At 44.1% G+C, this 25,520-nt stretch overlaps 1 protein-coding gene across 2 annotated transcripts in view; it reads left to right on the top strand.

Moving 5' to 3' along the window:
- Window positions 1-22,153, top strand: part of LOC139802584 (gamma-aminobutyric acid receptor subunit beta-4) — a 65,515-nt gene extending 43,362 nt beyond the window's left edge. Inside the window, exons 5-9 of one of the 2 annotated variants that reach the window (XM_071757895.1) lie at window positions 11,660-11,742; window positions 15,956-16,093; window positions 17,569-17,721; window positions 20,599-20,843; window positions 21,342-22,153. In XM_071757895.1, the coding sequence (XP_071613996.1) occupies window positions 11,660-11,742; window positions 15,956-16,093; window positions 17,569-17,721; window positions 20,599-20,843; window positions 21,342-21,719 (997 nt within the window). In that variant the 3' untranslated portion in view covers window positions 21,720-22,153. Of the gene's footprint in view, window positions 1-11,659; window positions 11,743-15,955; window positions 16,094-17,568; window positions 17,722-20,598; window positions 20,856-21,341 lie in introns of both variants that reach the window. The other variant, XM_071757894.1, reaches the window with a different exon arrangement.
- The last annotated feature ends 3,367 nt before the right edge of the window (window positions 22,154-25,520 follow it).

Genomic DNA, 25,520 nt, shown 5'->3' with positions numbered 1-25,520 from the left:
AAATGATTATTTTTCCTCCTTTTTAAGTAGCAGAGCTGTTTTGGGGAGGGTATGGCTGCCAGGAGGGTATCATGCTGCCAGGGTAGCAAGGGGGCAGTGCCCTGTGCTTTTGCTGTGGCAGAGTCCTGGGAAGCCACAGGAACAGCAGTGACCATTGGTGCTGAGGGACAGGTGGTGGTACAGGGGATGACATATATACTACTTTTTCCTTCCAGTTAATGGATGCCTCTTTCTACAGGCCCAGAGACAGCAGAAAGTGCAACAAATGCCTGCCTATTTGACTCTTCCCCATTCTGCATCTCCCTTCCTGGGAGAGATACATCCATCTCTCTGCCTTGGGCCATTGGTGGTGTTTGGCTGATACTGCCAGGGATCTCTGAGCCAGCATTACTGACCCACCAGAAAGATTGCAGCCTTCCCACAGCTGACCACTCAAAATCTTCTCATTGTGTTAGAACAAGAGTGAAGGGTAGGCAAGATGACCCTTTGACTTGGTGTAGGCAGGAGCATAAATTGAGCCTCTTGGAAAGGAGGGGCCAAAGAATGCTGTTAAGGTCAGGCTGCTCTTTGCTGCCTCCCCCAGGCTGATGGGAAACTTTTGCACACACCTGCACAGCAGAAGAAGCAGAAATGATAGTATATTTTTATCAGCTGCCACTTATCTCGAATAATGAGCAGTGTGAACCCTGCAGCACAGGTGACAGGCAGTGGAAGTCCTTGGAGGACTGGCTGGCTCATGCTGGGACACTGCAAGCAGTGCTGCTCTCCTGTGCTGTTCCCTCCCACGGGGCAGCAGCATGGGGAAGCATCCTTGGCTCCCTCCAATGGCCTGTTTAGGTGGGTCAGATGAAGTAAATTGCATTCAGGCAAAAGGAAAGAAAAGGACAGCTGCTTATCCCTGTGATTGCCAGCACCATAGCAAGAGTCACCTGCATTGTTTTAACTTTTGGCTGGTTTTCCTGGAAGCTGCTCTCTTGCCCCTGGAGAAAATGGCAATCACAAAAATTAAGCACTGAGCAACAGCAACTTTTGTTCCTGAATAGTACCTTGGGTCAGGATGGCTGTTTTTTACTGTCCTGGAAGCACTGGGGTTCTGGGGGACAAGCCATGTGCTATGAATTCTTGAAGTCCCTCTAGTTTTATTCATAGTGGTATGGGCAGTGGGTTTTTAGAGCTGTTTTCTGTACCTACTCCTGCACCTGTGATTTTGCTGACAACAGAAGCAGTAGATGCAGTTTTGCAGGTGTGAACAACTGTGATGCTATCAAAAAATACATAGCCAGGTGCACAGCATTTGTAAGCAAGTAAGAAAATAGTAATTGAATGTTCACCTGTGTTCCCTTTATTTTTGTAAAAATGCAACTATGCTTGTCCTGCAAACAGGAAGAAAAGTACAGGTACTCCCTGTGTTTTGGAGCCTATTCTTTTCTTACCTTGCATTTTTCAGATGATTTGTGAAATGGAGTTGCCCTCATGGTGGAAAGCCAAGGGAGGCAACGTCTGTTTCTTTTCCTTTGTTTGCCTGTTTAGTTTCCCCTGAGCAAGATACCACAGCTGTGTTCCTTCTCCTGCTACCTTCTCACCAGTCACTTCACCCTCATTTGAGCTGATCCTCTAGCAAAGTGACTCAATCATTCTATTTGTAGCACACCAGTAATTTTTCTTTTCATCAGTCTCTGAAGTCAGGGGCTGGGGAGGGTGACACTCTGGCAGGCCCTCGTCTTCAGCAAGTGCTCAAGAGAGCAGCAGGATCAGGCTCAAGCATTGGGTCAGACCCTCAAGTCCAGGATAGCTCAGATAGAAGTCAATGACTATTTTGTTTCTGACTTGAGTGAGAACAAGATCAGGCTTCAGATAACTTGCTTCCATGAGTAAATGAAGGGTTTTTATTTATTTATTTGCTCTATTTATCTGCTCTAAATTTATTTATTTATTATTTCTGCTCTGTTCCATTGTGTGTCAGAAAAGCATATGCTTGTTTTTGGTAGAAGTAGCAAATTAGAGGATGAAGGGAGTGCAGCAGGTATAATTTAGTGACATCTTAGGCAAGTGCTTGATACAAAAGCCCACTCCAAAATCAACTCGCACTGGGCTTGGATTAAAATCTGGTTACCAGGTCTCCAACAAAAGGATGCATAAAGAGCAGTGGGCTTCACAGGGAGGTGATTCTGAGCTGCTGCAGGGCTGGAGTCAGGACTGGTGTTCCCTAAACCCCATCACAAACGAGTCAACAGATGGCAGAAATCCCAGGTGGCCAAATGGGGGCCAGCTCCAGCCCAGAGGGCATGCTTATCTCTGAAAACACTCTGGTGGAAGGATGTAAACCAGCAGAACTGCCAGGGTTTTCAGGAAATGTAACGTGGTGTGATGGTGCCTGAACTCATTTGGCTCCTAAACATCTTGCAGAAACTAAAAATGCTTGGGAAGCAAAGGAGAGCTGGTCACCCGTGGCACACAACTTTCCACACAATGTGGAAAGTCTGCAATATGAAGGAAATCTGAAAGAAACTGCCCATAAAGACAAAGCAGTCAGATATTGGGTGGTGTAGACAAGTGGATACAATAGCAAGGAAGAGCTGGATAACACTGGCTGAGCTCCACACATTAATCCCTGTAATGGATTTTTGTCAAAAATTGCATTAATTTCATCAAATTTTAAACAAATAATCAGGGATGAATTTTTTTCATTTAAGAAAAAGCATTTCAGAGAATGCTGATGTTTCACTCTCAATTTTATGTAGAGAATTTTACACTTATGCCAACATTTCCCTCACCTCAACCTGCTTTATTAGCATTACTGATGTTTTGAGGGTAATGTGCCTGTGCCTGTCTCTCAGCCTTTAGACTGTGTAGTCTACCCCTGAATGATATTCAATAAAATTTATTTTATAACACATACAAGCTATATGTTATATACGTTATATTTAAGATTTTTATTTCCTTTTCTAGACCACGTAGCATCCATTTTTTAGAGCAAAAAGTTGACTCTTGTCAAATGCTGATGTCATCAGTATTTTGCTATCTGCTTTCAGAAACCTAAAAATAGAAACAACTCTAACAAGGCTGAAATTGTCATATGGACATTTTAAATCCTTTTTAGACCAGCTTTACAACATCCTTCAAGGAAATCTTAAAGCTGATTGATTTCATTCTAATTATAGACAAAACCAGATTCTATCAAAATAGGAGCCTAGACTGCAGCCCTGAGCTCACTGGGGGAGCAGGAGGGTTGGGATGCTGGGAGGCAGGTGTGAAGTTGGGTGGACAACAAGTGAGATGCAATGCCTGGATGCCAAGGAGCCCAGGGAATATAAACTGAGCAGCTGAAAAACTGCAGAGGAATTTGATGACAGAGACTAAATCCTATGCAGAGAGAATGAGGTATCTCTTCCTGCAAAGCTGGTAGTTTTGGGGAGTGTGTGCATGTGTTTTGTTTCTTTTTATTCCTGTCCATGATAGCCACTGCAATGGGGTGTGTTTTAGAGGTGAGGCAGTTTGGGTGCATGCAAAGGTGCCAAGGGATATTGGGGCTCTGAATCAAGTACTCTACTGGCAAGCAGGCCCTTTCTATTTTCATCAGTGTAAATACCTGTTCAGTACTTACAGAAAGGGGGAAAGAATTGTCAGAGTTCAAACAACTGAAGATTTGCAGTTATAAAGGGAGAGGTTGTGTGTATTTGCTTTGGCAGCACTTGATTTCTGCTTTTTCTGGGGATAAGTTCCCATTAGTCATCTGCTCCCTGCATTGTAGCAGCTCCTGAGGGACAGCAGCCCTCTCCTTGAAGCAGGATACTGCTTGTGGACCTGCGTGGTGTTCCTCAGCAGGGCAGCAGCCACAGCATTACTTCTAACTCACCTTACACAGGGAACCAAGGTGTGTGTCAGGCATCCCTCCTGCTCCCTCTCATCACCTGTTGTCACATCTCACCTTGCTGGGTGGTATCTCCAGGGCTACCCTGCCTCTGCCCTGCTTCTCATGCCTGGGACTCTGATCCCCAAGACCTTGGGGACTTCTTCACACCTCCAACCTGCTTCTTGATCAGGACCCAGCCCTGTTTGTATTACATTCCCCAGATCCCATGTTGGGGTGACTGGGTTCTTCATCTGGTAGAACAGTTACTCCTGCTCCTCTCTCACTTGAAGCCTGCTCTTTGCAGCCATGTTCTTGTTTTCTCAATAGGTGTTATTTGATTTGCTGCAGAGAAGATGGCCTAATGGGTTAAGACTGAGCAATGTTTTTCTGTACTGAGACTACTGTGCTACATCTCCTGTAAGTGGGACTTGTTTATAAACAAAAATAGAGGTCAAGAAGTATCCACACACAGCTGATTCCCACTGTCTCCTTACAGATCACTGACACAGCTTGCATGCCCTGAACACCTAGCTCACCCTGGTAGCACCTCTTAGTCTACCTGCTTATCCTGTCCTAGCCTTCAGTCTGAGATCATCCCTGGACCCTGTCTATTCTTTGCCAAATTTCACTGCTTTAAGCCATGGATTACTATTTTATTAATTCAGATTCATCCTGGCCTGATGCTGTTGAAGGAAGGGACCTCCTGATCTCTTAAGTTCAGGTCACTGTTGTCTAAAGGAACAGCAACAAAAGATTCTCATTTTAAATATGTTCCACTTGGGTCTCTCTTATCCCCCAATCCAGCTGACAACTTGCCCATTTGGTATATAATAGAGGCAGAAAAGCAAAACCTTGCAGCCCTGGCAACTCTGCTTTGTAGTCTTCCAGGCTGGTAAAACAGTTGATTTAGATGACTGATACTCTAAGTACTAGTTTAGAAGATTTTTTTTCTCCCCCATCTGAGTGTAGTGCACTCTGTTGTTTGCCTAAGGATCCCTAGGCAAGCACAGATGCTTTTGGAAACAGAATCACCTTAGCAAGATTGTGCCAAAGCTTATAGAGTCAGTTTTAGGCAAACATGCAAGGCGAAAATATTCTATAGCCTTGCCTTTCTCTTGGTTCTAATATGACCTCCAGGCATTTTTAAAGATCAGATTGTGTTGAAAGAATGGCAAAATTCACCACGGGTTTATAAATCCCTCCAGGCCCTTCAAAGTTTGTGCTTACTGCCTGGCAGAAGGTGACATACGCCAGCACGTTTTTATGACTGACTTTGAGAATATAAAATTTCAATATTTTTTTTTCCCATGTTCAGCAAAACAGTATTTTTGCCTCTCTCTCTACTCTTAGTCACCACCCTTATGAATCTAACTTGCCCCAACTTACCCCATCTTGCATAAATCCTATGACACCTCAGCTGCATCCAGCTTAGGGACTCAGGAGTATCTTCAGCTTCTCAAGAAATCTGAAATCAAAAAAGTTGCAACCATCAGCCAAACATAATATCTTTTGCTCTGAAATTGTTTATGTTAGTCCCTGCCTAATGTCACTTAATCCATACCTGTGAAATAGGGTAGGTGCCTGAACTGCTGGCTCTGTCTCCCCTTATATTAGGAAGGCAGTGATGGGGTATTTGTGATATTTTCATCCATAATGAATTTTAAGCAGAAAGCCTTTGAAGCCAAAGGTATCAGGCAACATTCTTGGGCACAGGACACCAGTGGCATGCCTAGTCAATTTGTCTCCTGCTTTTGGTTTGTGTCCATGAGCAGTCTCGTGTGTGTTTCCCAGTTAGAGCACAGCAGAGCTGGGTGACCATCCTCAACAGGCATTTGCATGCCAGACCCTTTTTCTGGAGGGTAAGAATTTTTGTGTAGACAAAGGCTGTTCCATACCAATTAACACTGACCCCAGAAACCAGTGCCAGGCATGTTTAATTTGCTGGTATAGACAGAGTTATAATGCAGACAATGCTGTGGTTTTATTTTGTAAGGATAGGCTTAAGGAGAAACAGACTTCACCTGCTTTAGGAACTCCTTAAAACTAATTGTCTTCCCCTCTCCCACCCAGTCCTCTTTAGAGTCTGGATCTGCTTCTTTTGAATTCAGATGCCATTCTGGGGAATTATTTTTTTTCACTGTATACTTGTAGCTGGTGAATTTTGTTCTCCCAACACACTGAAGATGAACCAGGGGATGGATGCATACTGTGGGCCTTCAGAGCCTAAGTTTGGTAGAGTGAGATCTGACTGGAGCAGGAGATGAAAGGATCCCTGTATCCAGCAACAGGATAAGGAGGAGATGGATAGAAGACATTCAGCCAGGGCAGGTTTTAATAGCAGGTTGAAGCTCTGCTCTGCTCTTTGTCTGTGAACTTATATAATCATTCCAAATGAGACAGAAGAATGCATTAATAAGTAAACAGTGATGAGGAGGATCAGAAAGGGAATGAAATGGCTGGTGTTGTTTATGTCAGAGAGCTGAAATATTAGTGAAGGACTGATGGTTGGCAGAAACTTGAGCATTCACTTTTGAGACTCAGCTGTGGTGGGGCCACCTTCTGCTGCTTGCAGGGTTTGCAGGTTTGCTTGCAGAGCAGCCATGGCAGAGGGACATCAGGGTGAGGTTGCATTACCCTTTATGTGTTAGCATCTGCTTGGTAAATACAGGCTTCAGGTGAGCAGAGATTTCCTGATTGTAACAAACACAGACCTGGCACTCACCCTGTGTCACTTAGAGCTTTTTGGCTGCTTTTCTAGAGATGGTCTCTACCTCTCCTGGGATACCTCCAGCACAAGGTATCCATGATACTTTGACTTCTGCTTGGATCCACTGTCTGCTGGCAGAAAAGGGAGATCTTCATCAGCCCAGTGTGCCAGAGCTATCTGACATCTCATTAATGCATGTACCTATTTTCCTTTTTCTTATTCTCTCTCTTTTTTCTTTTTTTTTTTTTTTTTTTAAATGTACAGTGTTTTTTCCACAGCCCTATCTCTCCTCAGATGAATTGTGTCCATCTGCCAGCTGAGAAGCAGGGCAGTGAGACACTGGCTGCTTGAAAGTACAACTGCCAATAGACCTCAGGAGAAATTATTAGGGCAAGGGCATGAATGTTGTCTTTATGGGGAAGGAAGTGTTAAGGCTGTGACATATGAGGGGGGCTAACCCAGAGGCCTGTGAAGTGAGCAGTTGGAGGTAGGGAAGGAAAGCTGGAGATGGAGGTGTACAACTAGGCAACTGGGCTGGTGAAGGAATCCAGCACAGATCCTATGAGATGAGGCTGAGGGAACTGGGGGTGTTCAGCCTGGAGAAGAGGAGGCTCAGGGGAGACCTCATCACTCTCCACAACTCCCTGAAAGGAGGTTGGAGCCAAGGGGGGGTTGGGCTCTTTTCCCAGGCAACTCTCAGCAAGACAAGAGGGCACAAGAGGTCTCAAGTTGTGCCAGGGGAGGTTTAGGTTGGACATTAGAAAGAATTTCTTTAGGGAGAGGGTGATCAGACATTGGAATGGGCTGCCCAGGGAAGGAGTGGATTCTCCATCCCTGGAGATATTTAAAAAGAGCCTGGATGTGGCACTCAGTGCCATGGGCTGGGAAACACAGGGGGAGTGGATCAAGGGTTGGACTTGATGAGCTCTGAGGTCCCTTCCAACCCAGCCAATTCTATGATTCTCTGATTCGAGGGTGGCCAGGCTTGGTGGTTGGAGGAGCAGGACTAGTTCATTGAGCAAAGCTCAGGCAAGCCTCTTCCCTCCAATGGGCAGTGTCTCTGTGTGTTGCTGTCAGAGCAGATGAAATTTCATACTACACAAATTTTTGAATTTAAAAGGGGAGGGAGGTGGGTAGAGAAGTGGGAGAGGAGGAGGGGGAAGGAGAAGCCTGGCTGGGTGCCAGCGCCTCTTGTTAGCACCACAAGGAAGGTGGTACCTTCCCCAGCCTCCACATTCCCTGTTCCCTTTTACTTTGGTCAGGTCTCCCAGAGGCACTCTGTCTAGAGCTGTTTACAGGCAATGATTTGTTCTCTGTCTCCTCATCTTCTTTCTCATGGAGTGGGAATTCACTCCTCTCTTTTCTGTCTTTTAACCTCTAGTTCTCCAGCTCTCCTTCCCCAGGCTGCTTTACCCCTTGCTTCTCTTGATCCCTTTCCTCTCTTTCCTTACCCAAACAGACTTCTGTCCTGCACTATCTACTCACATCTCTCATCTCCACTCCTGAGTCCTCCCCTTTTTGATCCTCTCCTCATTTTCCCACTTCTTATTGCCTGTTAACCATGTTTGAGACACTCAAGAGTTCCTTAGTGTCAGTCACTCCTATCTGTCTATCTCTCTAGTCTTCCCCATGCTGTCTTCTACGGATCAAGCAAACACATCTCTTCACACAGCAGTTCAGAGTATATCAATATTTATACACATCAAATCATGCCTTCTGGACCAGAGATGGCATATACTGTGATCCCACAGGGTCACTGGGGTACCTAAATTTTGCTTCAATTCCCCTTGGACTGTGAGTGGAGCTTCTCAACCCTGTATGAGTCCCACCTGCCCGTAGTACACAGCCATCAAAGGACCTAGACAAGTCCCTTGTTGGACTCTTTAGGAACAAGTGAATGTTGAGCCAGTCACAGGTACCAGAAGTGGACATTTCACCAAGAGCATCAGGTACTGTGTAAACAAATGACATGGTTGGGATGCTGTGGGACACCCCATGGACTTCGAGCAAAGTGTGGGAAAGTGTGTGGCCAGGATTCTTTTAGAGATCTGAAGCCTAAAAAATTGAACACCCCCTTTCTCTCTAGGATACTACTTGCTTTATTGCAAATAGGGCTGTATTATCAGGATTTAGGAAGCCTGAACCTGGTGCCCTAGGCTATCTGTACTTCACATCTTGTCATACTGCAAGAGCTGCAAATCCAGGTTGTGCTGGGGCACTGGTGTGCCTGGGCTTGCCAGGCACATTTCACTTTTGGCTGTATGGCACCACAGATGTCTGAGATGTTCAAGACAAGCAGGTAGCTACAGCCCAGGACAGCTTTGTGAAGTTGTGCTAACAAGGCTCAAAAAAAAAAAAAAAAAAAAAGAAAAAAACCTACACCTGACATGTTCCTAATTCCCACATGCCCAATCAGCATTACATGGGCAGATCACCAGGTGTTTGGGACTTGCACCCAGCTGGGTTATCTCTGGAGGATGATAGGATATGGGTACATCTGCACTTTAATTGGAAAGATAGAGAAATTATCTGACTTTTTAGGAAAGACACCCTCTTAATCTTGTTTTTCTCCTTTCTGTCCTAGCTGTCCTGATGAGGTGGTGCTCTTTTCGAATCAACAGGGCTAAATTCTGCCCTGATGTAAATCTCTGCTGATATAAATTGGTCTGATCTTGCAAAAATCATTGGAGTGGCCCTGGATTTATGCTGGTTGTTAATGTGAGCAAGATTTGGTGCTGTATGGTAGCCATAGCTCACTGCATCATGCTCTGCATTTCCAACCAGCACTGCAGGTGATAATCAAATTCTGCCAAGAGGTGAGAGGGTCCCCCTCAAACCAGAAAAGGCTTCCTCTGGATGTCCTTTGTGTGCCCAAGTTAACCAGCCAGGCTGCAGTTTTGGGATGGACACTGTGGAAAGGTTTTAGCCCTCAGGGTCCCACAAATGGAGTGGAAAATTTTCATTTAGTACATTTTTGCATCTCACACTTTAGGGAAAACAGGAGAGTGCATTTGTAACTGCTGTTTCCCATGAATGCAGTATAATATATACAGTATATGGTGTGTACAGCAAGGGGGATGAATCATACCCATTGTGACTCTTTGACCTCAGTTCTTGGCCAGAATGGACTCTGCCCCTGCTGCTTAGGGCTTTCCTGGCAAGGTGCTTCTCCTTCCAGGTGTGCTTCAGATCTGCTTCTCCACCATAGCTCCCTGTGCTCAGCTTCCCTGATCCAGGAGGATTAGGGTGAAAGAGGCAGTCCTCCTAGAGATGCCAAACTAGAAGAATGTAAAAGAAATACATGCAGTCCCAGAACAATGGTGATGATTTTTAAGTGGCTCCTGTCCTATTATCCTTCTACCTACTCCCTGAGCTTTCTTCTCCACCCCAATAGCATTACAGATAAAAGGGTTAAGATCTCACTTGGGTCCCCTGCTCAGAGGGAGGGCAGTAGCAATGTTGTATCTAGACCCAGTGAGGATATATATAAATTCCCTCTGTCTCTTTGGATCTATTTATAGCACAGCAGGCAATGGCAAAGGCTCTCCTCAAGGCTTCATCTCCTACAAACAGTCTTCACAGACAGCAGAGAGATAAATTTAGCACACAGAATTTCTTAAAGAGCCAGCAGCTCTGCGGGGCTGCTCACCTCTCCTGCTACAGTCCCACCTTGGTAGCCCCACTGGGGCATCCCTCTGCTGCAGGTTCTTGCCCCCTCCTTCTCCCTTCCCCTTCCCTCCCCCTCCTGACCTTTACAATTTTCTGTCCAGCTTCACCCATTCTCTCCCCCTTTTCTGTCTCTTTTTCTATCATTTATGTTTTTTCCTTTTTTTTTTTTTTCTTCTTTTTTTTTTCTCCCTTTTTTCCTGGTTTGCCATGTCATCCTCTCTGCTTTTTTGCTTTTCTTTTTTTTTTTTCCCTCTCATTTCTCTCTCTCACAGGCCACAGGGCTCAGAAGATAAAGCTTCCTCGTTAACAGTTCACTGGTTATGCCTACAGAGTAAAAATGTGTAGCTTGATTAATGCCTTCCAGATGGTTAATTGAAAAAAAGGGGGAGGATGCACCAAACTCCCCCCCCCCCTCTTCAGCACTCTGCACACATACATAGCACAGGAAGAAAACTGCATTAAAGGATGAGGGGAGCAATATATTTGAGAAACAGAGGTAGCCTGATAATTGGCAGTATTGCCAGGCTTTTGATTTGCTCTATCCCTGCTTCATGTCTCCTTCCCTCATCTATTCCACCCCAGAATTCCCCATTCCTGAGAGCAGTTTTCTTTTGTGTACAACATGGAATACACTCAAACCCTCCTTGTACTCCAGTGGGAACTTCACTGTGGGCACATCCTGCCCTGGTTCTGTGCTCTGACACCCCTAAAGCAACACTGACCCTCATTGTCTTTAAGTATTAATTTTGCAGGAGGATGCACACACTCCCCCATGTGTCTCTCATGAGTCTTGATCATGCAGTTGGTTGCACAAGAGTGACTCTGTTATCAGAGCCAAGAGCCCACTGGAGTGGAAGGGCCCTGTCAATGGGGTCTGGGCTTCTGGGTTTGGCAGTGCTAAAATGGGTATGATGGAGGGGGATGTGGCTGAGGGGCTTCTAGTAGGGTCACTGAGGCAACTGAGGAGGAAGAGGGGGGTGATAATGTGGTCAGCTGTTCTCCCTGGGTCATTGCTGATCAATTTAATCAAAGCATCTTCTGTTTTACTGATACGTGTCACCTGTCCCCATCTTACAAACTGCCTCTCTCCTTCCCTCCTGCCTGTAGCTCTGCCTACTCCTGATTTCTTTGTGTCTCTCCAAGGAGAGACAGAGGAGGAACACAAATCCCTCCCTACACTGCTAACAGAGATATACTGCCTTGCTGACATGAGTCACAAAGGTTTAAGCCATGCAGTTGAGAGCGAGCTGCATCCAGCCCCCAGCCCCGCACACCTCCTACCATGGATCTCCCTGGTTTCCAGGGAAACAGCAGTCCCAGATCCATCCTTACTTTCACGTCTGCCTTTCATTTCTCCTTTTTTGTTGTTTTTGTTTTTTTTTTTTTAGAAAAAACACACAGCTGATTTTTCTTCTCCCTTTCCCTTTCAGGATCACCACCACAGCTGCTTGCATGATGGACCTCCGGAGGTACCCCCTGGACCAGCAGAACTGCACGCTGGAGATTGAGAGCTGTGCGTATCCCTCTGCTCTGCCATGTGGTGTCACTCACTGCCACCCACCCCAGCCACACCTTCCTGCTCATGGGATGTTTCCCAGGCGTGTTATGGGTGGCATCTCCTGGAAGATGTCCCCTGGGGGCAGGACCAGGTCCTCCTCATCCAAGCTTCATCCTCAGGGAACCTTGTGGGTGAGGCTAGATACTCAAATCAGTCTCACCCTCAGAAGGATGGTGGAAGCCTCCCTTAGCTCTCAGAGATCCCTGGGAGCCTTCCTTCAGCTGTGGCTCCGTGCAGGACGTGGGACTCCACTCCTCCTGCAGTCCTTCCCCACACGGATCTTCCCTTGGCTCCTATGGAAAAGCCTCTCCTGACCGTGCTGGTGGATGAGGTTCAGAACTCCCTCAGGGACATGCACAGCAGTATCCCCACAGGAGCAGTCAAGAGCAGCAGATCTTACAGTCATAGTAATATAACTTCAGTGGTGATTATCAGGAAATTTCTTTTTTCATGAAGGAGGTCCCACAGAATCCAGAGGTGGAAGGTGCCATGCCCTGCCTGTGCCTGGGAGCCCCTTTCCAGTTTGCTGCTTGGATTGCTTGGGATGCAGAGGCATTTGCAGCCTTTGTGGTGGCTGGAAATGGGATGTAAAAGAGGTCCTGCTGGAGGCACTAATGACATGTCGTTTCTGGCACTCCTTAGCATTTTAAGAATAGTTTATGGTGCAACCAAGAAAACAGAAGGCAGAGAATTACCCACATTTCCCCATGTTGCAATTTTGTTCCTAATGGGACATGTCAAGCCAATTTGTTATTTGAAGCTATGTTTCTTAACAATATTTCTAAGATCCATGCAGAGATGAGGAGATTCAATTGTTCCCTTCCTTAGAGCTTTTGTCTTTCAAACACTTGCACATTTGAAATTCACAGGGCTCCATTTTGTTTGCTTCCAAGTCCATACAACTCCGGAATAACAGTCCTTTGGTGCCTGGCTTAAAAAGCAAAGCATATTTAAAAAATCCTAAAACAAACCACCCAGATAACCCTTTTATAGTGCTGGGGTGCTTGATTTGTAAAGCAGTAGTGGGCAGCTGGAGTCTCCTCCTTCACAGAAGCTTAGGGAATGTACCTGCAGGAGATAAACCAGTGCTGGCACTGCCTGTTGATCCCATCCCTCCAACCCCAAAATAGTCCTCACCCCACATACCTCTGCCTAGATGTGTGCCAGGATTCAGCAAAAACCTGATGGTAGCAAACAGGCTGTTAATCTGACACTTTAAGACATTGTATCAGTACTTTATGATATTTCAGGTTGAAATGACTTGTCTTTGTGTAAGTTCTTTTACCTTTTTAAAGGTAAAATGGAAATTTGGTTCTCTTTTTAAAGATAGAAATCAAAGTGAAACACTTTATTTTTAGACTGCACAACCTTTCCATTTCGAATCACTTTTAAAAATGGCTTCTCAAAAAGCATGCTTGATTTCATACTGCATAATGCCATAGTTAGAAAAAAAACCAAAACCCAAAAATCAGTGCCCAGTACAAAAAGGTCCTAGAATAAATGGAACAGAGCTAGCTAACTGTGCCATCTCCTAAAATTAGTTACTGTAATTTGACATTTTCATTGCTGATTAGGAATTAAATTTGAAGTCACTGCTGTTAGATTTGTGGATGGTGAAGACAGCAGTCTGCATGTCTTGCTCGCTGCACATTTGAATACATCCCAATTTGAATACATCCAGAATGCATCTGGATACAGCAGGAGTGTGGGGAAGGCTGGCTGAGGAACCTGAACCTACGTGGGTATTGACAGGGGTAAAAGATGAAGGGATGGCAGCCCTGAGCACTGCTGCTGGAGGTTTTGTAGTAGAGCAACAGCTGGAGTGAACCTTGGTTATATAAAGCAGGGGAGCAGTGAGTCAGAGCAGGGGATCTATTGGCCTCTGAGTATGTGGCTTTTGAGGCAGGGAAAGAGGCTCTGGCTATCTCTGGTTTCCAAAATTTAGAAAGGACATTGAGAAATCAGAAGAGGTTGGGAAGAGATGCTAAGACATGGTTTAAGCACTAGAGCACATGTTTTTCAGTAAGAAACCTAAATAGCTCAATCTTGTTTGTTTACTGCAAGGGAAGTGGAGAGGTGATTTGTTTACAGGCTTGGTGCTCCTCTGCAGAGGGGGAATGCTGGGTGGAAAAAGCTTGCTAACCTCAAAAAATTCAGAACTCTGGAAGTCTGAGCCAGATTAATTCAAATGTGAAAGTGCACACGATGGTTTTAATTGTGAGAGTGTCTGAGCCACTGAAATTCACCACTGGGAGGACTGGGGGACGTGGCTGTTTCTTGCTGCTTTCCAGGGTTACTTGGGCACAGTGCTCTGGGACAGATGCTGCCACCAGATGCAAATTCCAGTTCCAGCTCTCAAAGATGGGGTACTGGGAACAGACTGTGACACCCCAGAGTTTGCAGCAGATAGGATGACCTAGGGATCCTGAATCCCTGTGGGCTCATGGGTGTGAGTGGTTTACTGCTCACTGCCACGGGAGCAGGAGTGTGCAGTCAGGGAGTCCTGGTTTCGGGTGGTTTTACACCAAAAGCAGATCTGCCATGGCATTTGGAAGATTGTTATTTTTTAGCACCCCTGGATAAACACAGCAATGACTGAGAGTGCAGGATGTGGGCATAGAGACTACAGGGTCATCAAATAATTCAGTTTGGGAAGCAGAGCTCAGGGTGTCTCTAAGTACAATCCCAGCACAAAGCAGGGTTGGCTGTGAGATCAGACCAGGTTGCTCAGCTCTTTGTCCACTCAGCAGCTGCAGGATGACACCATAGGTTCTGCTCTAATCTGTGGTAACCCTTGACCCCTCAGGCTGGGTAGGAGTATTTTTTCCTCCAGGGTACATTCCACAGCTCTTCATTCCCCTGATCCCACTAATACAATGGTTCTAGTTTTGATGGCATCTCTCCCTAGAGGATGGTAGCCTTGCTGGGTGTTGAGAGCCACCTGTCCCTGCTGTGAGGACGTGGGGATGAGGCAGGTTGTCATGCTGCAGTGCAGGCTGAGAACAAAAGCTTTTTATGGGCACAGCTGAAGTGCATGCTCTGAAAGAAGCCTTGCATCGTGCCATACCAAAGCCTGTACATCTCTTACTGCTTCTTTGCACACAGAGGTGCTCCCAATAAAGCTCTGCACTTTGCTTAGAATGAGGCCGCTCCTCGTACAGCAACAATCACAAAGCTACAAAAGCCAGCTTGCCATCAGTCAGTGTTGTTAATTTTCAAGTAGAGATGAGTCCTTGCCCGTAAGGGCAATGGGCAGAGCTGTGAACATCCCACTAGTGGCAGAAGAGCTGCATGATTTCATTGCCCTCATTCCCCATGCATCCAGAGCACCTGGAGAGTCTCTCTCCTGGGACTGAGGCTCCTCAGCACTTCCAGCCTGTGCAACCCTGCCTGTCATGTATAGTTTGGGTTCAAAGTAAGAGGCTGTCCCCTTGTCTGAGCTAACAAATCCACTACCCTGAAACATAAGGAATGAGTATTTGTCATTGTATTGAGTATTTGCCTGGCTTCCTCTCCTCACTTTTCCCATTATTGCTTGGTTGTTTTTTTTTTTTTGTTTTTGTCTTTTGTTGTTTGGGTTTTTCTGGTTAGTTTTGTTTTCGTTTTGTTAGGTTTTGGTTTGGGGTTTTTTTGTAGGTTTTTGGGTGTTGTTTTTTTTTTTTTTTTTTGACTGGCAGTACTTAGAAGCAGGAGATGCTCTGATACTCCAATTTCCTTTCAACCGCTTTTGTAAATCTTTTTCTGTCTGGGAATTTTTAATACTCAAATGCTCTGTTTACTCAGTCTCCAGCAGATCGTATTGTGTGGTCTCCCCCTTCTGGTAAAATCAGGAAATTTTTGAAACGCAAGATGCTGTGCTGTGTTTGTCAGAGGCTTCTGATGCACAAGGCCCTGTCATCTCGGCCATAGAGATTATGTAGTGCAATTCGAGGCTTGATGGGTCACTTCTCACCTTGTTCTTAGGAATTCTATTTAAAAATGTGAGTTCTGACTAACTTTTTCCTCTTCTCCTGAGGACTGTACTGCCAAGCTCAGCTGAAGAAGAAAAGTACATGAGAGGCCATGCTTGTTATCTGGTGGTCAGGCTTTCCTTTGGGTCCTTTTCCAGACCACCTTACTACCCATGCTGTCAGCTTACTTCTCTCTCTCTGCTTCTTTCCCTCTGCAGATGGTTACACGGTTGATGACATCGTCTTCTTCTGGCAAGGAAATGATTCTGCTGTCACAGGGATGGAGGTGCTAGAGCTGCCCCAGTTCACTATCATTGAGCAGAGGCTGGTCAGCAGGGAAGTGGTCTTCACCACTGGTGAGTTTCTGCTAAAGGAAGATGCAATGTGCTGATCAATGTCAATGCAGTTGTTCCTCTGATTCAGATGCTGGAGGAACTAATATACTTGGTCTAGGTTTTTTTTGCTGCAGTTGTTTTAATTTCTTAGTCAAAGCGTGAAGTGAGCTCCAAACACAACCTCTTTAGAAGATTCTCAACCTTTAGCTTATTTTCGTGTGGTTTGCAACCAGTTCTTGAAGCTTGTGGAGGTGCATTGGTAGCAGAAGGATGTATCAATTGAAGAGTAAGGGGTCTGTGGAATGATGCAGACCCATCTGTGCACAGCAATAAAAGATCTGGAGAGAATACCTGGGATGATTCAGATATTATGTGTTGGAAAGTTGGAGAGGTTTGGGTTTTTTGGTTGCTTTGATCTGATCACTGCCAATACAGTGTGTAGCACACCTGTTAAACAGGATAGATTTTGAACTGCCATGAAATCACAGCCTGAGTCCATCACAGTTTTGGCAGATGGTGATGATGTTATAGTAGGGCCTTGGGGGGGAGAAGGGTACCATTGCAATGATAGTCTAGAGGGTAATCTAGAGACCACAACAAGATTCAGTATTCTCCAAAAGAAGTTTACAGTCTAAATTGATAAGATTTTTATACAAAGACTGGTGAAGTACCGTGTTCAGGCTACTCAAATGGCACAGAATGGTGAGAGAACATAACCTCCTTCTTCCCAGTCTGCCTCCTTGAATATTAAAGACTGTCCTCTTGTTACTTCAGTTGCTGACCCACAATTACACTCATATTTAAGGCTATTTTATTGCCTAAGGAAGGAGTTATAGCTTTTTGGCTTTATTTCACAGCAATGAGAGAGGTCACTGTCACAATGACCTTGCTCCAGTAGAAGTACCTTAAAAGCACTTATTATCCTCACTACCCCCATTAGGTGTTCTAAAAGATTAGGAGAAAGTTGCAACAACTTGGGAAAACAACAGAAGGCTTACAGATTAACTCACAATACTTTATTTGCATGTGAATGTGCCCAGACTGACCATAACCCATTTTTAGAACAGCATGGGGAAAATATGATTCAGATCTTCACTGCTGTTGGGAGAAGAAGCCAGCACATGAAATAGTGGAAAAAAATCTCATTGCATCCAGATATAGGGTTAAATTCTCTTGTGTAAGCCTATATCCATTTGGCACATACCATAGCAGCAATTTCAGCACTGAAAAGACATTATCCCAAGATGTCTGATATAATAATGTACCTTATATAGAATTTCCTTTCTTAATATTCTGAGCCACCTGAGCAGAGTCTGAAGAGCCCCCTTCCAAAAACTGATGGGTCTGCAAGACCAAATGAAGAACAAAAGATAAAATTCTCATATCCTTGTCTCTTGAGAACATTTTTCAAATAAAATTTCAACCTAAGCTTTTAGCATAAATACAACCTTGCCCTCTTCTCAAACAAGATCTCTCTTATAATGTCTCGTTGACAGGTTCATACCTACGTTTATCCTTGAGCTTTAGAATTAAGAGAAACATTGGTTACTTCATCCTTCAGACTTACATGCCATCTATTCTCATCACCATCTTGTCCTGGGTCTCCTTCTGGATCAATTACGATGCTTCTGCTGCACGAGTGGCATTGGGTATGTACCTTTTCATTATATGCTGAAGAAGGTGTTAAATTTTTTTTTGAGGGAGGTCAGTGAGGATAGCTCTATCTAAGAAAGAAAATACTTTTTTTTTTTTTTTTTTTTTTTTTAAAAGGTACCAGCTAAGCTACATAGGCCTGTCAAACTTTCATCCCAAATGAAGAAAATTTTTTTTGAGAATAAACTTCATGTTTTCAACCAGAAGATTGACTTTTTTTATTCAGAAGTACCATTACCTCCCACGCTTGAGATTGTATTATATGAAATAGTAAAAGTCCAACCATAAATTTCTGTGGGTACAACTTTAACTCTATAAGAAAAGAACAAATGACAAAAGAACATATATATATATAAAGAACATATATATATATATATATATATATATAAAGAACATATATATATATAACAAAAGAACAACTTCTCAGATTTATGAGACTCAGACATACTGGGAGCCCAGCAGTTCCTTCAATCTGGTTTGTACTTGTTTTCTTAAAAAGTTTGGGCACCTTTTGATCAACAGGTGTGCCACGACTGGTTAGATGGATGATAAGTGCTGAAGGTGGGTGGCCAAAGAGTGGCCATTACACATGGTACACGAGACTGGTATTCCACATTTTCATGATAACTTAATCCCAATACAGACATTTTTTATAGCCAAGGCCCTTCCTAACCAAGGCAAACATGGTACAACAGTTAAAGTTCAAGTTTTTCTTAAGTATCTGCTCACCTAAATAGGAATGTTTTCCTGTAAGAGGAAAAAAAATTAGGTCTTCTAGGCAACAGAAAGGAAATGTGTGTGGATTGCAGATGAGGGTTTTGAAGAAGGGACAGGAGAAAGTGGGGATGGGTGGCATATGAGAATGGGGTTGTGCAACGTGAGTGGCAGTTCAGAGGAAACAGGAGAGCCAAGGAGGGAGAAGAATTTAATCTGTGAGTGGGAAAAGATTCAGAGAGATAATGAAGCATGGGTAGAGGTTCAGAAAAGATTAGGAGTGTAATTTAGCTCTAGGAGAAGACAGAGTTGGAAAAGACTTATAGGAGGTTTGTTCAAAGGTATAATAGTAGATTTTTTGCTGTACTTGCTTAAAGATGCTGGAACAGGGAGATGGGCAGGGGACAAAAAGAGCATAGTAAATTTAAAAGGTAAGTTCCATTGAGAAGAGTATGATCAGTGTGAGAAGAAAAAGAGACCATGCTGGATATTGCTGGCATAGTGAAAGTACAAGAAGGATGGACAGAAGATGCACAGCTGTTGAATTTCTGCTGACATCTGCATTTAGAGGAGAAAAGGGAAGAAAAATATTGTCAATCAAAATGGGAACAGCTCTCCCTAAATTATTCCAGGAAGTTTTCTATTTAACTTGTCCTTAAAAAGCTCCAAAGAGGGAAACTCCACAGCCTCCTATGGTCCCTTTATGTCCATTTTTTTCCTGCTTGTACAGTCAAAAAGCTCTTCTTTGTCTTTGTTGTAATCCCCCATTGCAATTTGTCCTGTTCTTAATGGAGATGTGGAGAATATTCTAGTCCTTCTTTCTTTGCCCCAGATTTCTGGATATTTAGACTACAGTCTAAATATAGACAATATAGTATATCGTATGTATATAAATATATCTCCCTTCTGTTTACTTTTCTGTGAATTGAAGAATATTAGTTCTTTAAAACTTTTATGGGGAATGACACAAAAGACACAATGAGGGTAAATGGGAAAAAAGACAAGCAGAGGTCCAAGATGCACAGAGAGGTTTGAGAGCCATCACTGTAAAGATAGGACGGAAACCAGAAGAGCAAACTAGGATTATGGATACTAAGAAAGCTGCCAACAGAGAGAGGAGGAGGAGGAGAGACACTAGAAAAAAAAAAAAAAAAAAAAAAGAGATGAGCAAGTTAGTAAGAAAAGCAGGACAGCTAAGCTAAAGAAGTAGGAAAATAAGACTAGGTTGAAGAGGAAAAGTTACTGCCCTCAAAAGGAGCATGAAGGCTTATTGCTCTCTTTTTGAAGATGGCAGAAGACTATAAAAGAGGCAGATCTAAGACCACTCTGACAGTCCAGAGAAGAGAAGAGACTGAGAAGAAATAGATGAAGAGGACTGAAACTGTGAGGAGAAAAAAAAAAAGCCAAACCAAACCAAAAACAAAGCAAAAGACTGCACCAGGCTCTCTCTTGGACACTGAGTAGATGGGGGGAAAAGTGTTCAATGAAACCAAGAAATATTTAAGAAGCAGGAAATATGAATAAGCCTAAAAAGGAGAGTGTGAGAACTATGGGAGTTTATATGATAATTGAATTAGTGAGTGGTGGAGCTGGTGAGAGGAAGGTGGGAACTGATGGGGTCAAGGATATAAAGAGTCTATGAAACATGAAGAGGGAATCTCCTCACTCTTTGTCCTATTCATGGCACTGGAAAGACACAGAACACCATTACCACAGGTTATCAGTGGTAACCAGTGACAAAGATACTGAGGCATTCAGGAGTTCTCAGGGAAGCCTGATGAATTCAAGATGTGATAAAAAGGGGAGAGAAGAGGTTGAGAGACTGAGAACAAAACTGAATGTTTCCTACCCTAGTGACAGGGAGAAGTAGGATCAGGGAGGATATAAAGACCCAAGGTAGGGAGGATGCTCATCCTCATCATTCTGGTGATTGGCATTTCCTCAGCTTTGGCATTTTCTCCCTCTGTTGGTGGCTGGTTTGTTTTCTGCACTGATTTGTACTGAGCAGCTGGGCTTAGACTACTGACAATTTTTCTCAGTTGCACTGCTCCCATTCTTTCTGTGGTTGTCCAGAAGAGTGGAGGGATGAGGAAGCTAAAAATTGCATTTCAGAAAAACCTTTGCACCTTGGTAACAGAGCACCTGCCTTCTCCTTCCAGGGGTCACCACGGTACTTACAATGACTACCATCAACACCCATCTGCGGGAGACTCTTCCAAAGATCCCTTACGTCAAGGCTATTGATGTTTATCTCATGGGCTGCTTTGTCTTCGTGTTCCTGGCACTCCTGGAATATGCTTTTGTCAACTACATATTCTTTGGGCGAGGCCCCCGGCAGCAGAAGAAACAGAGCGAGCGGATCAGCAAGGCCAACAACGAGCGTCACCGCTATGAGGAGAAGAGGGTGAGAGAGCAGGTTTGTCCCCTTCTTTCCTTGTGACAGGAGAATTCAGACTCTCCACTGTTCATTCAGTCTTGGGTGAGCTGTGGAGCAGCCTTTCTCCTCATCATGAGGAAATCCAGTTCACCTGCCTGGTGGTTACTGGGAATTTTTTCTCCTCGATCGTGTTGTCACCATCCTCAAGCCAGTCTCATCAGGACCATCCTCTAGCATGGGGCAGGTGTACTCAAAAGTACCCCTGTGGCTTTCGATCCTACGGTGTTTGCAGAGTCACACCACCCTGCTCAAACGTTTGCTGTGAGCACGTGGCTAGTTCTTCTACTCCAGCACCAATGGACAACATTTTCAAATGCAGAAGTCCAGGTTCAGAGCTCACAAATGACCAAATCAGAGGTATTGTTATAGAGAAAACAGTTCAAAATCATCCCTGATGGCGGTGGCCCTGCGTCCATTGCTCACAGGGCACCTCCAACACCTTTCTCTCTGTCTTCCCTGTTCTAGGTTGACCCTTACGGTAACATCCTCCTCAGCACTCTGGAGATGAACAACGAGCTGCTCACTACGGACATGATGAGCAGCGTCGGCGACTCTCGAAACTCTGTCATGTCCTTTGAAGGCTCAGGAATCCAGTTCCGGAAACAGCTGGCCTCTCGGGATGGATTTGGTCACCACCCAACCCTGGACCGCCATGTCCCCCTGACCCACCATGCTGCAGCCCGCAACCGTGCCAACTGCCGCCTCCGCCGGCGGTCGTCAAAGCTGAAGCTCAAAATCCCAGACCTGGCAGATGTCAGCACCATTGACAAATGGTCACGGATCATTTTTCCAATCACCTTTGGATTCTTCAACCTTGTTTACTGGTTGTACTATGTAAATTGATGCCTGCAGCCTCTGAGAGAGATAGGGACATACACTCAGACAAGGACAACACAGGAGTGTTGTGGTCTTTTGGGTTTGGGTTTTGCTCTTTACTATCATTATCATTTATTCCTTTGAGTCATTAGGTTTATTCTAAGCTTACTCTTCTCTTTTCAGCACATTTAGAACCACAGAGTTGGGGGGGGGGGGATTGTTTAAGGGACAAAAGGGTACATGAGAGGGAGTTTGGTTTCAGGGAGGAATGTGTTTGTCTTGATTTTTGGTTTCTTGCTGAAGGACTTGAACCATTGTAAAAAAAAAAAAACAAAAACCAACCAACCAATTAAACAAAAAACTAAACAAACAACCCAAAATTAAAAAAAAAAAAAAAAAAAGAAAAAAAAGAAAAAAAAAAAAAAAAAGAAAAAAAAAAAAAAAAAGAAAAAAGAGAAAAATTACAGAAAAAAAAGAAAAATACAGACACAAAAAAACCAAAACCCCCAAACGTTTTAAAAAAGGGGGGAGGGATATTAAAAGAAATTGAGAGAAAAACTGGTGGGGGATGGGTTATCTTTGGCTGTGCTTACTATTGCACTATCCTCACTTCCATTTCACTATTGAATTTCATCTTTCTCTTCCACATATTATTATATTTTTAATCTTTCTTCTGTCACTGCTCTTAAGCCCTTCATGTTTGTTCTTTCATGGATCCATGAAGCGCTGGGGGTTCATTCTCATGCTATGACATTTCTCTTATTTTTCTCTCTCCCTCTCTCTTGCTTAGAAGCCTAAAAGAATCTTTTAAACCAACAAATAAAAAATAATATTTATTTTGGAAGAGCTGGGAAGAGGGGAGGACAAGGCAATTATTTGGGAGGGAAGGGCAAGGTGGGGTTATGGGAGGGGGGTGGAGGGAGCTTATCAGAAACAGAGGCACATTGGCAAGTTGCCTTTTTCCACCTTCAGGAGTTTGCAAGCTGTTTTTCCTGTATGAAAGTGTGTGTGGCACATCTGTGCGTGTGCATGTATGTAGATATGGATGTGTGTGTGTACAAGCATGTTTCCTGGGGAGGGGAGCTGGGGAGGGGGGTTTTGTAATGTCTTTTGTAGAAAGAGAACACAGATAACATTTAACCGGCAGTGTTTGGGGGGGGAATAGCAGGGTTGTTTGCTCATTGCAGCTTTGTGAGGTTGGAGATCAGAGTCCTGGCTTGTATTCCAGAGACAGAAATGGGGAGGTAGATTGTGCAGATGTGTAGTTGCTAAGGAAAGAGTGGACTTTGAGGATCAGCAATGGGAAAGTGCTGCTGTACAATGCTGGCATCTGATCTTTTGTAGAGTAAGCTGATTCAGCCCTGAAAAGAGTTGTTCCTGGCCATTCCCACCCTGCATCTTTCTAACTGAATCTGGGGACAAAAGCAGTTGCAGGATTGAAAAATCAACCCTTCCCCCTCTCTGACTGTTCCTTGTGCCAGACAAGGGACTTCACACTCCAGTCCATAGAGTGACCACAGCCTATAGGTGCAGGAAAGGGTGGATGTCGTTTAACTTGGTTGTGATTCAGGGTGAAAATGGAATGTTACCTATCCCCTTTCCTAAGAAGTTCAGAAGGAAATGGTGGGCTGGCACCCTCTGATCTGTTCTGCTTCTTTAGGCCTTGCTTTCTGTCTGCTAATACATGTACAGTGTAGAGAAGAGCACCCTGTGTCCCTTCTTACAGAAGATGTCACTAAGGATGCAGTAGATTCCATAGAGCACTATCCCACTGGAAGAGAATGGTCTTCAAAGACAGACCAGGGTGAAAGTTGCAATGAAAATGCTGGGTTTGTCAGTGCTTGTGGAAGTCCCTAAGTCCATAGCAGTTTCCATCCACAGGCATTCATTTTAAAGGTACAGAAGATAACTTGGCCTTGGACAGCAAGGTCAACTTTTTCCAAAGGAGTCAGTGACTTTCAGGAAAATCACTGAATTATTGGCCCCTTTGGCAATCATGGATGATTGATAATCTCCTTATAATATTAACAGAAGCCATGAAGATAATAAATTCACAAGTGCAAACCTTTAACCTTAGGGTCATTCTGCTATTCTTGCAGTAATGACAAGAACCTTGTTCTTACCTAAAGGAGGTTTTTACCTGCCAAACACACACATGCTGAATTGATTCCAACCATCCCTTTATCATCTTTTCCCCTTGATTCTCATTGCTTAGTGGAGCAGAGCTGTCCTCTGATAAATTCCTGATTTTGAGATTACAGGTGTCTAATGCACATTTTTTCATTAATTTATGTCTGTACAGTGCTATAGAAATGTGAACCATTATAGGCCTGACCAAGCAACACTGAAGTAATGAAAAGTTTTTTCTTGACTTTGAGGAAGTAGAATCAGAGCTCATCAGAGTAACAAGTTATTTTTATATCAGTAATGTGTCTTATGCATTTTCCACTAATAGAACCCTAAGGAGAAAAGTAGAGCATCAATCCTTCTCAGTCATCCCTTATGTCTGTCTCCCTCTCCCATGTTCATGCATGCACACATTTGGTCCAGGCCTCCCTGGGCTCACCAAGCTTTTAACACAACTGTAAAATCAGATTCCCAATTGCCCTGCAGAACAGTCTCTTACTGGTTTTCACATTCAAGAGTGATGCTGTTGAAAACAAATTTCCCAATGTTATTGTATTTTATGGTCTAGATGGGTTTCTATAGGAATGAAAGTCTGAAGAGTGAATGGAGGTGGGTGATAGGACTAGGGCTAGATTGGGTAGTTTTGTATACATCATATGCAGGAAGTTAAAGCTTAGCCAATAAACACTCTTTCTGGTGGTATTCCACTTGGGAATAGCTTTTAAATGTTTTAAGAGAAGTAGAGGTTATGCTTTATGACATCAGCAGTGTAATGGAGGTGAATATATGTATGTCAGAGGACTGCAGTTTCCAGATGGAAACTGCCTATCAGCAGGTTCAGTTTTTAAAGGGAGTCCAGTCAGCTGATTGATGATTAAATAAAATATCTAAACACTTACCCTTTATATATGTGATTGCAATGTAAAGGGTGGTCAGAACAATAGAAAGGAAAAAAGAGGCCATTACAAGAAACCTATTAAGATTGGAGAGAGAAAAATGGCTATATGATAAGAAATTATGAAGCTGAGGGAGATGACTCAGGAACTCAAGTAACTTGATAGTAGTAGCAAAAGCCTGACAAATGTGTGGTAGGAATTGGCCACCTAAGAGCTAGCTCAGCTGGTCCCCAAGACTGGCAGGGGCAGCATCACAAAGATGATGCAAAACCCACCTGTGCTCTTTGCTGCTCAGGTGCTGAGCCCCACACAGAGCGGGGTCCTGACTGACCCCATCCAGTGCCTCACAGGTCCAGCCCAGCACCTGGAGATGAGGCACAGGAGGCAGGGGTGAGAGGGGGGGGGCGTTTGGCTGTGTTAAGGATTTGAAACTTCAAGTAGAGACTGAGTCCAGAGTTTCAAAGTGACAATCCAATAGCTTTCCAGGGGTAAAGCACTGCTCAGCTGATGTCTTCACTTGCTGGGTTTGTGAGCCAGACTCCTTTGCCTTGGTTCTCTGTTACCTGGGTTCTCTTATTATCAGGTGTCATACTAGTTTCTCTCTTTGAATGTTTCTGACTTGGTATAACTGGGTCAATTTTACTTCATAGAGTCAGTCTTAGTTATCCAGGCATCTGGACTGTTTGGTCCTTCACAATAATCTTTGCCAAAGAGCATGCAGTCAGGACTTTCACAGTTCAAGAACTGCCTTATAATTTCTGGTGATGGGGCAGAATTCTGGAGAGCAACCAAGTGTCCTGTGAGT

This window comes from Heliangelus exortis, chromosome 14 (assembly GCF_036169615.1).
Source record: "Heliangelus exortis chromosome 14, bHelExo1.hap1, whole genome shotgun sequence".
NCBI lineage: Eukaryota > Metazoa > Chordata > Aves > Apodiformes > Trochilidae > Heliangelus > Heliangelus exortis.
This window is presented reverse-complemented; position numbering and strand designations above follow the sequence as displayed.